The following is a 12,211-nucleotide window of genomic DNA, read 5'->3' on the forward strand; positions in this document are numbered from 1 at the left end:
AGGCTCACACAAACACTAATAGAGAGGGTTCAAGGGAACATTTTGTTTTGAAGGCTCTCCTTCTTTTTCCATTCAGCAGCTCCATGTTTAAAGCGTTTGGGGAGTTGGGAGCCAAGTCCATCCATCAGGTGGAAAACCCAAGACCAGAGTTGTTCCCAAATGGTCAAGCCCACACCCTTGGCTTTAAGAGGCATGTTGATGAAGTGAGGCACCTGAGGTGTTCTTTTGGTTCTATGTTATTTCGCCGCAGTATTTTTCATCGCCGTTTTTTTTTCTCAAAAAACTCGTTTTTTTTAATTTTTTTGGGGGGCATTACATCCCCAAACCCCTCCTTTTTTTTATTCCCTTACACCCACAACCAAATATTTAATTTTTTAACCCCCCCAAAAAAAAAACGAGTTTTTTTTTCGAAATATAAAAGGGCGATGAAAAAACACGCGATGAAAAATACCACGGTGAAATGCGTGTATACCGTTCTTTTAATTTGTCCTGTTTTTTTTTTTTTCAAAAGTAAGTATGGTCATCTAAACCCACTAATGCCATCTATCCAGGAACCCCCCCCAAACTTAGAAGTCTGGCATCTGAGACCTTAAGGCATGGCATTGGCGTTTGCTAAAGCAGAAACGATTTACATCAATTGCAAACCCTGGACTTCGGTTTCAACCTTGCAACTACATGTGCTTGGGCTACATGCTGCCATAATACGTGTGGCCTTTGCTCAAACTTCAGCATGGGACCTCTTCCCCGGCTAGCTATGGTTGGGAGATGGATAGGTCCTGTGCCCATACCTCTATGAGACCGCGACCCGTTTCCTAGGTTGTACCCAGTGTATATAAAGCCTTGAGGATATTGTCAACTATTGTAAATTCAAGTGGATGCCAGGTGTGTCCCAGGAACCGTGGAACAGTGATTTTGTGTACCCCTTGGAAGCTGAGGCCTAGGGGCCTAGAGCGAACACAGGTTCCTTCCCTCGCTATTTGTATGGGTCTGTCAGGCTCATGGACTGAGGCTCTTCCCACACAGAATGGGCCATCTTGTGGGAGCAGTACACTTACACTTATACCTGTCCTTTCTGTGTAGTAGGATGGGTAGATGAGCCGGGCTGGGATTGGTGGAATAAGGAAGGAGGGAAAAGGGAAGGGTGAGATTGCAAGAGAGTATCCCTGCATTGTGCAGGCAATCTCCGGGCAATGCCAGGACGTTTGCATTGCGTGTATAATTGTAGGAATGATTCAAGAAAACATATACAAAGGGATTAGTATTTCAACTGGAGACCCACTCTGGATGACGTCAGGGGCAGAGATCGCCGCATTGAAAATCATAGTCACGCAGTACAGAACTTTGCGGAAAACGGGAGCGTTTTGGAGGCACACTCACTAACCAACGTTATTGGCTGTTAGTGAGCCCCTGATTATGCTTCTGGCTAAGATACATTACTGAGGATAACTCCATAATTCCCTGAATGTGCAGGCTTCACTCTCTGCTTTCGAGTTGACTGGCTGTTGCACCCTCCAACGTTACCTAGTTGTGTTATGTAAGAGACAGACATTTTATCTCTGCTCATTTCAACCCATTGGTTTCCCACCTATAAAAGGTTGTTTTACTAATGAAGGGCTTTGGCTACCTTGTTTTTCCTATATTGCACACCTGCCATTGCTAATGATTGGCTGTTGTCCCTCTTAATGAGAATAATAATTGTACTTTTTAACGATAGATTGTATGCAGTCTTTAAAGGTAGGTCCTACAGGACACATGCTCAACTCTTCACAGGGCTAATTCAAGTCTGCATCCAGTAACAAGGACGTTTCATCGTTTCAGTGTTGATAACATGATAACATGAGTACCACTGCATCGGCTAACAATATCACATATTGGTATGGTGCTTAGTATATGTATGAATCTTGCATAAAAACTGATTAAAACTGTGATACGATTATTCTGGGTATCTACACTGATGGCCAGGTCCCATTCACCCAACAGTTAAAAATCTCTGAATCACAACATCCAGTCAAGTTTTCTAATATCGACAAAGTCAAGGGCCTCATTACAAGTTTGGCAGTAAATAGGTATTAAATCTACTGCCAAAATCGATTTCTGCCACAGCTCCTCGGTTTTCTGGATTTACCGCAGGATTACAGGCCATCTGGAGGCCATATGGGAACTTTTTGTGCACTTACTGTGAGCGTAATTCCGTGCGTTAAATCCCACGACTTCTTACGTAATGTGGATTATTTACCTCCAGCGTTTTGCTGGATGTACCGTTTCGCTGGCGGTGCATCCTCCAGATTACACCAAACTTTGTAGTGCGGCAGTGTGGTAATGAGGTGGTAAAGTGGTGGTAACAGAATTACCTCCACTTTACCACTTTTTGCTGCACCACCGTTCTCATAATGAGCCTCTATGCACAAGAGGGCAAACAATCATAAATTGAATTAATGATTATTTACCAATGTTTTGATTATTTGGAAAATCCGACTTGGTGTTATTATTCGGTATGCCCCGCCCCCTTTACATCAAAACAGAGCAATGGATGGATTTACTAGTAAAGTATGGAGGGCGTTCTCAAAGAGGCCTCTAGCAGCCTTCACCCATCGGAAATGCTTGACAGAAAGGAGTAAGTTCACACGACCCCAAAAGGGGACATGTGCTGATGGACTCCATGGATGGATATTCTAGCCTGGCTGGATTCTGTGACTGCCGGAGGCCTGCACCAGCAGCCAGCCTTATTTAGACTACCAAGTCCCTGCAGGGCTCGCGCTTATTGTGATAACGTAAGGGGGTGTCATGTGAGCTTATCTCAGCGCGTGAGGTCACCTAATGGTTAGTCCACTGATGTAAGCAAAGGGGGGAAAGGGAATGGGAGACGTCCGTCGGAATAATATATGTGCCCCGATGAACCCCCTGCGCCCATTGTACGAAGCAGCTGCCGTGTTTATTTAGACAAGTGCTTCGCTGCTCTTCTAAGTGGGGGCTGATGACAGACGTGTTTCTCAATGCCGAAATATTAACTCTTGGGGTTGTCAACATCTGCTCTTTCTCAACCTTCCCTTTCAAAGTCACACCTCATTTCTCACGAGTTAAGGGCCATTTTCCTCTGCGACTAATGATATTAAAAAAGGCCGGAGGGAAATAGCGTGGTTGGCACTTGACAGCCTTATTAGAGTTTACCGGGATGCTCGATTTCACTTTAGCCGGCGGTGCATTGTCGCTATCACCAGGGCAGCGCGAGCTTTGCTAGACGTGTTTTTTCCAAGGTTTAGCATTTTCCATCTCGCTGATTTCTGCTACATTCTTCCACACAAACTCCTTTCCTTTGCAGACAACGATGTCATCTCCAAGAGAAGACATTCTGGCTTAGTTTACATTGCATATCATCGTTAAAGTATTAGAAACCTTTCAAATTGGGTTCCTGAAGAAGGTATCACTGCACTCTAGGATGGATGAACTGGTTTGGGCAACACTTCAACAGGGTCGGACTGGGACAAGAAATAGGCATGGTCACCCAAAAAAAACTGGCCCACCCCTCGCCTCAAAAAAGTGGCCCACCCCTCACCTCATGACCCTTGACTTCTGATGACATCACCGGAATTGATGTCATTTGAACCTACCCCAAAGTGACATCCCGGGAAGCGATGAAACACGACATTTCACACCTTGACAAAACAGCAAGTGGCATCAAATAGTATTGCGCCTAAGTACACTAAATTACCATAAATCCAAGCAGACGTCCAAGGCCAAATGATAATTTGTTATTGTATAGCACTTACGCTTAAGATCTTTTTTTATAGAACAAATATGCATACAATATCACCCAACCTGTGTTAGTAGTCATTTATCAACCTAAGAAGGTTGAAAGGCTTTTTGAAAAGAAAAAGAAATGTGAAAAAAAAGAATTTTTTTTCCATTTTTTATTTCCAAACCGGCCCAGGCATGGGCAGAAACCAGTACCCACTCCCCAAGGACCATTTCGGCCCGCCCACCGGCCGAAAGGCCGAGGAACCAATCCGACCCTGCACTTCAATCGCCAAAATGCTGGGTGGTTCGAGTCTTCCAAACCATTTGCATTCTCTGGAGGGTTGTTCACTCAGGTGAGTCCAAAGTAACCCAAGGCTCAACAATGAGGACACTGCACAAAAGGACAAATGAGTGCCTGCTCTTGCATGGCCCTATAGTAATCCTCTTTGCCCTCCTGCTGCTCAGCAGGCCCCACATGTAATGTGTGCATGTTACATTTTTTGTTTTTCCATTTGCAATTCATTTGTACAAGAAAAAAAGGTGTACAACATTCTTGGAGTGCTGGGGAGTGCTGGGAGATGCTGGGTGGTGGAAGGAATGGGGGACAGCTTGAGATAAGGGGTGGAGGTGGTTCGCACACCCAAAAGTGACCCAGAGAATTTCACACCTCATAATACTTTTGAATTGTAACTGAATACATTCCAACAGTCACTTTTGGGGGAGTTCGATAATACCTACTGCACGCCCTTGATGACATAATGATCTTCAGAAAACGGCAGCCCTTATTTATAAAGATCATGCATTCTTTTAGGGATTGGTTCTGTTTTAACAAACATACCAACTCCATATACACATGGAACATGACGGTGCACATTTAAATCATTAAATCATTTAAATGTCAATGCACCTAAAGTGTGTGTGTATATATGTATATATATATATATATATATATATATATATATATATATATATATATATATATATATATATTTAATTTATTTCTTTTCTTCTGTATATATTTTACAATAAAATAGAAACCTTTTACACATATGTAATACATGAAAAAAATAATGTTGGAATTACAAAATACATGAATAATAACTCTAAATATCATTTGCACCCGGAAAAGACAGGTTGACCAATCTCAATCTGCCTTTCCCGGCACGATTGTGCTTTAACCGCCGTACCACTGTCATTAAAACAAAAAAAGAACTAGGTCCCTTTTCGCATGACGGCCGCCATTTTGGAACATGTTTCCATGGCCACCATCATCTGAAAAAACAATCCACACCCTGGTAAATCCCAGGGGGGCGGCAAATAGATTTCACGTCCCGGTGGAGGGCAGAGGAGCAGACATGGGCTTTAATGGCCAGCAGCCGAGCTGAGGCACTCACTTCACTTGAGCCTACCATAGCTTGGCCTGGCGGGCTCTTAAAGCCCATCTCGGCCTTCCCACCGGGGCGTGAACGCTACATTATTACTTTTAAATAAGAAAATGAATACATAATTAATGATCCATCCTAGAACCATACTTAAAGCATCCTAAGGCAATTCATGGTTATATGTGAGCTGATATGTTCAATAGAGGTTGAATGCAGTTGCATAAACGTAGCACCGCATTGGAGAGTATCATAGAGTTATCGCAGATTATATATGAACAGAACTGATGTTTGAATTCGACTTATGTCTCACACACACAATTGTTAAAGCCACTCTTGTCAAAGGTAGCAAATGATGTGCATTGAGGTAATAGGTGGTGCGTTGTTTCCACTTCAGCAAAGTATATGCGACAAATTCTAGAATCATAAGGTATTTTTTCCCATGATCCTGTTATTACCAATGATGATAACAAATTAAACCTTAAACAAATATGGAATCTCTCTAGTTGTGGATCGATGTAGCTTAGGAATAAAATAAGGAAAGATTGCCTAATATATTCATAATAGGTTTTCCTGGTTGCTAAGTATTCTAAATGAGTTAGGCGATATCACCATAAGGCCTTTTTGCTAATTTGCTTTTTAGCAATACCATATTTAATTACCTTGTCACAGTCCAGTCTATATCTTTATAGAAATCATGACAAGATCCAAAACATTCTTTCAAATTACTATTTACATGTTTATCCTTTTAAATCAAATGAGCAAAAAAGGTTTAGTATCGAATTGTCGTTGTTATGATCCGCGATCATTTGCTTATAGAGATTAGTTTGTTTAACTTTCAATAGTGTAGACAATGATGTTAAAGCAAGTTCTATACGGATGGCCTCTACAGGAACCGAACATGGCAAACCAAGTACTGATTGCAAACGTTTCCCTTCTCGGTTTTTAGGCCAACTGAATTGTCCCTCAGAGTAACTTTCAAGACTGTACAAGGTTCAAGTTATGATACTGACCTTATAGATTTTAAAACAACTTTCAATAGAAAACACCCTTTAGTGTGTATGAAGTTCTTAATAATTCTGAATTTACTCAAGACTTAAGATACTTTAAGCTTTTCCAGATTTGGAGTGCTGAGTATAACACTGAGAGGAGTTCCTACATAGAGATGGCTATAAACGACTTCAATAGGGAATACTTGAATTGTCCACTTACATTTCTTGATTCTGAATTTTCCAACTTCAAAATCTTAGCTTTAGTATAATTGATCTTAATCTAAGTGTCTTTTCAGTAATTTGAAATAACAACTAGAGTTCTTTGAAGCCCAATGGGTGCCCTATCCGTAACTGTGTCGTCCGCATAAGACAGTCAAGTAATGTGTTGGTTATATATACACAGAGGAAAATTGTTACAACTAATTAAGGCCTCATTCAAATCTGCAACATAAAGATTGTAAAGAAGGGGTGCTAAAATACATTCCTGCTTTAGGCCATTATTAGTATTAATGGGTGTTGATAAAGTTCAAAATGTGTCCAGTCTAGCAGTGAATGATGTAAATTGATTTATAAAATTTAATATAGCAGGGTCAAGGCCCCGATTATCTAGTTTAGCCCACCATCTATCGCGGTCGACACAGTCAAAGGCTCCCAAAGGGTCAATGAAAGCCAAATACAGATTAGACCTCAGGGTGGTAATAGTAGTTTGTAGAAGCATTGAAGGGTCCAGATGTTATGCATGGTTTCCACGTCCCTAGGAAATCCTGTTTGTCATTTCTGGAGAAGTTGTTTATCTGTGATCCAGGCCCAAAGCTCCTCTGGCATATTACAAAATATTTCATAGGACGAATCAACCATAGAAAATAAGCGATAGTTTAAGGGATCATCCCAAGCTCCCTTTTTTTGTTGAAATGTCTTTTTATTGAATTTTTCAACAACCAGAACAAAGCAGTCCCCGTGTCCCCCCCTTCCCTCCCCTCACTCCCTCAGTGTTTCGTCGTGCCCTGTGACCTCGTTATCTCTCCCCGGGGTCATTGCAAGTCCAGAAGCCTAAGACGTTGTGGATGCCATCCGATCCTGAAATCGTCTCTGAGAAATGTTAGTACGTCCCCCCAGTCGCTTGCAAAGTTCTGTATTACATTGTTCATTGCGTATGAGGCCCATTCCATTGCCACCATCTCCCACACTTTGCGCAACCAGTCTTGGAACTTTGGTATGTTTGAGCTTTTCCATCTCTGGGGTATAATAGTAATTCCAGCTATAGTCAGCATCACTCGTGCTCTTTCACTAACTCTCGGCTCTCCCAAGGCCTCTTCCGCTCGAAGGCCCAGTAGGGTCCATTCTGGGGGCGTGCTTCCCCCTGTTCCAAAAACTTGTTCTTGCGCTGTCAGATTTCCTTCCAAAACGGGACTATTTTTGGGCACTTCCACCAAATGTGTTCCGCTGTGCCCTCCTGCCCACATCCTCTCCAGCAAATCCCCGTTGTCCCAGGATATATTCTGTGCAAGTGAGCCGGGGTGTAGTGCCACCCGTAGAGTATTTTGTACCAGGCTTCCTGAGTTTGTGAGGCTCTCGCTAGTTTGGGGATTTTTCTCCATAGTCTCTCCCATTCCCTCTTCCCTATTTCTTTACCCAGAATACGTTCCCATCTACCCATATAGGCCCATTGTGGTCTCGGGGTCGCTTCGTCCAAAATCTTGTATAGTTGCGAGATTAGTCCTTTAGAGCCGTCATTAGTCATTAAGAATTTCTCGAAAGGGGTAGGTACTCCAGTGGCCGCTTCCTTATTCGTGGGGTGTAGAAGCCAGTGTCGCAGTTGCGCATATCTCAGTCTCTCGCCCTCCCCTAATTCAAAGTCCCCTTACAGTCTGTAAAGGAGCTGATTCCCTCCCATAAGAACAAGTCTTGCATCCTCTAACATCCCCCCTCCTGCCAATTCCGGAATGCCCCCCTATCCAAACCTGGAGTAAATTCTTCATTATTGAATAAGGGTGTGAAGGGGGATGGGAAAGTTGTGATTTCCTTTTGTTTAACCAGCTTGTCCCAGTTGTCTGCTACTAATCTAGTAATAGAGCTCTCATACATATGCTTTGGCCGATGTTGCTTAGGTGCCACAAGACCTCCCCCAAGTCATGCTTTGTGACTGCCCTGTCCATTTTAACCCAGTGTTTTTCTTCCCCCTCGTGTAGCCACTCCCTAATCACCCTCAGCTGGCTGCCTCATAATATTGTCGAAAATTGGGTAGGGCTAGTCCTCCTTCTTTCCTTGGGGCCATGAGTTGCTGTCTACTTACCCTTGACCTTTTTCCCTCCCATATAAACTCGTTTGTTATGACTTGAAGCTCCCTAAATAAACTTCCCAGGACCATTTGGGGGACCGCCTGGAATAGGTAGAGCATTCGCAGAAGTGTGACCATTTTTAATGCCCCGAGCTCCCTTTTGATGTACTGGGATGAGTATGGATTTTCTCCAATGGTCAGGTATTCTACCTACACGCAAGATTTTTGTATATAGCTGATTTAAGATGGCAGTCCAAATATGTGGCTCTTTCTTGAGAACAATATTAGCTAAGCCATCAGGGCCAGAAGCCTTGCATGTATATCCTGCACATCTAAGGTGTAATTAAAAGGTACAGAGGTTTTAATAAGTTATGTAAAATATTGAAAATCTGCTAATGCACAGGCCAAAAAGTGGTGGCAGTTAGAGGTTGGTCGTATTTATTTCATGCCAGAGTATGTGTGACAACGAACAAAAGCATGCCCTGTGGCACTATTAAGGTGAATGTGCCGCTGGTGGACCTAGACACCATAGCAGGGTCAAGTCATTTAGCTTGGCTTACCTATGTTTCAAAGTCTATGAAATTAAACATGTCTCTATGAATTTTAATAATTAGTTTGCCAGCAAATGTATTGTTTAGCTAGTTACTCTGTGCTATGGCCACTTCATAATTGGTAGTTAGAGAATATATGCATGTATGTACATATGTGATTGATAAAGTGCAAATCTAGCTGAAAAGCAATACAGCCCTGTACAAAGGGAGCACACCCAGGAGTCACTAGTAGGATGCAGTGGTGGTGAAGGAGTTAGGATGGGTAGTGGAAGACGGGGAGCATGATGAACTCTAGAGGTGGAGAACTGGTTGGATTGAGTGATCATTGGTTGCCGAGATTATCTTTGAAGTGTAGGGTCTTCAGTTCCTTCTGGAAGTGTAAGATGGAAGGGGAAGTCTTATCTGTGTTGGTAACTTGTTTCAGAGACAGGATGCATGGGAGGACAAGGCCTGTGCCCAGTTTGTTTCCCTCTTGCAGTTCTTTGTTTCCAGTCTGATGATGTTGTGGCTTTTGATGTGCACTGGCCTCCAGCGACACTGAGTTTCTTGGCCAAGTAGAGTTGTGTTTTGGTTGTGACTGCTTTGTAGGTGATGCAGGAAGTGTAGCCCATGATGCGTGTCTGAAGGTGTAGCCAGTGAGCTCCTTGAGGCTGGGAGATGATAAAGCATTGAACTCAAACAAAAGCAATAATCCTCAAAAGAAGTAATCTCAAAAGTCCATATTTTGGAATTTTTTGCAACCCCACTGATTGTGGTATGGGTGACGCTATCGGGGTGAAGTGAACACTTGGCATGACCTGCTCTTGATAATGGAGATGCGGTTAATGTAATCTAGTCTTAGCAATACTAAGTGGAACTACCGTGGTAACACACTGGTCCACACAAGCACCATGAATATGTGTCTCAGTTTGCACAGAAGAAAAACACCAGTTGGGCAACATATAGGATCTGCTAAGCCACACACACATTAGTGTCAATTACCCTCTAAGAATCTTTGCAGCATTGGATCCACAATCCAGAAAAAGGCTCTTCACATTTCATGTGGAACCCAACCACCGGGACATTGGCCGTGGATGGGCTGGATTCAATGAAACTAAATTGCTAATCATCCAGCTGTGAACTACTTCAAAGCATTTGGTAAAATCTCTAGATACAGTCTTTCTATAGATGGTATGTGATTCATACTAAGCAACTGATGGTCTGTTTAAGTCCTATCCTTGGACTGGGACAGCCAAAGGTCAATATCACCCATTCAACCATGTCGATCTATTGCAGTGAAAATAATTAAGAAGAATAATATGGCTATTTGATTGTACTGTGATTTTATTTTTAGATATGACACATTAGTGACATATTCGCAACAGAGGAGAAATAAAGCAAGGTAGCAGATACTGTTCTGAAGTAAACGTGGCTCTTCCTACAAAAAATCAACTTGTTTTCATGTAGCTCTAGATTGCTGATGTGAATTGAAGCACTCCTTTGTCATGTCCTGAAACACTGAACGCATGCCACATGCATGGAGACATTATGCCTGGAGATGAGGGTAAAGCTCTGCACAGAAGCCACACTATTAGGACATCCTCTGTCTTCTGCTCCACCAATGGAAACATAATTCTGAAAATCCTTTTTGCTTTTTAATGCTGGGTAGGGGCAGTGAGGGAACAGGGTTGACTGACATTCTGTATATTCCTGCTAAATCATACTGGCTGGAGGCTTCTGGCCGGCCAACTGGCTGAAAAAACGGCATATTTACGATTTTGTGTAAACAGAGAATTGCAGCACCGTGAGTGGCTGAATCATTCTCTGTGACCTGATTTGAAAATGTGTCCCTGCCTTTCTGATTGGATGGAATGCCAGCAATTACACCCAATCAGAAACCAAACCTGGGAAAAAGTGGGGGTGGAGGGACAGAAACCCAGTTTCCACACTGCTGCGAGGAGTTCCATTGTTGGTGGAATGCACCCTCCTCACCTTCATCCTAGCAATAAGAAACGTGTAGGTTATTAACATATCTCTACATGTTTGACGTGATCTCGCATGCAGTTATCACAGCTTTAAGATGGCTAACATAAGGCAGTCCTCATCTCTGTGTCCTTATTAGCCTGGTAGCCACACGCTGAAGGAATTACTCAAATCTGGACTATTAACCAGTAATTAAACCCAGATAGAAGAGTTCAAGTATGTTGTCTGTCCAAGTCTAAATCCTGCTTATGTTATTGTTTTTGTGATATCAAGAGAACTTTGTGCATAGACAAAATGTATTTTATTGAAAACTATTTACCCAATAGTTGACCTGAAATAATGTAAAACTCACAAATCGTGAAGCAAATATCTGGACAATAAACAAAATACTTTTATCTGTAATAAGACAATTCTCCGATGCTGATGGCAACCATCAAAATGAATTAACGATTTACATGTTTTTATGCAATTTGTATAAAATCTTAAATTGTTCAATACATGTGTAGTTTTAAAATGTACCTGTTGTCATTAATGCAGCAGGGCACCTCATGGATACTCAACATATTGGGTAATTTCACTTTGTACCCCACCCAGAATGTTTATGGACTTGGTGTCAATGTCAATGGGCACACTGTATCATGCACATTGAATGCACTGCCACATTGTACGCTTAAATGAACTCTTAATTGATGCACGAGCAGTAATTGCTGTTGCCTGAAATGCCAGATCGCTTGGGTGTCTATTGATTTGTTATCCTGCCAGTTGACTCCACTAACCAAGACTATTTTGCTTTAGGGTGGCAGAACGCAGTGCATTAAAGAACTCTGTCCTATTCTGTCATGTCCCCCGCACCTCAGTCACATCCCTCCTGGACAATGCTGCCCTAAGTGTCTAGGTGAGTAGCTCGAGCTAGACATCATTTGGTAGCCACCCTGACAGTACATGTGGGTGGGGGAAGAATGCTGTCTTGACTTTGTTGACAATGTGGATTCATTTGTTTTTTCCTTTGAGATTGTAATCTTGTTTGTCCCCAGCAATGCTCCATATAAGTTCTAGAAGTGTGAGTATTTTACTCCCTATTTTTTAAACTTGGGAGTAAAATGATTTCTTAGGGAGTTTTTGTAATATGTATTTCTTTGCACCTAGTTATTCATGCACACAAAAAGATACATGGTTACTTCTTCCAATCAGGCAGTTAAAGTAGTACTTTCTTCCTGTGGCCCTACATACCCAATGGAGCTGTAAGGGTGAAAGCAGGGGCGCAAGATTCTACATGTCTTTTTCCTATGTTTTGTTGGACGTATTTTTACTCCC

The 12,211-nt window shown here is 42.3% G+C and overlaps 1 protein-coding gene across 1 annotated transcript in view; it reads left to right on the plus strand.

Moving 5' to 3' along the window:
- Positions 1–12,211, plus strand: part of BMPER (BMP binding endothelial regulator) — a 501,081-nt gene that overhangs the window by 300,422 nt on the left and 188,448 nt on the right. Inside the window, exon 7 of the mRNA XM_069613241.1 lies at positions 11,693–11,792. Coding sequence (XP_069469342.1) covers positions 11,693–11,792 — 100 coding nt within the window. The remainder of the gene's footprint in view (positions 1–11,692; positions 11,793–12,211) is intronic.

The sequence above is a fragment of the Ambystoma mexicanum genome, chromosome 5p (assembly GCF_040938575.1).
Source record: "Ambystoma mexicanum isolate Mex_15411 chromosome 5p, UKY_AmexF1_1, whole genome shotgun sequence".
Classification (NCBI taxonomy): domain Eukaryota; kingdom Metazoa; phylum Chordata; class Amphibia; order Caudata; family Ambystomatidae; genus Ambystoma; species Ambystoma mexicanum.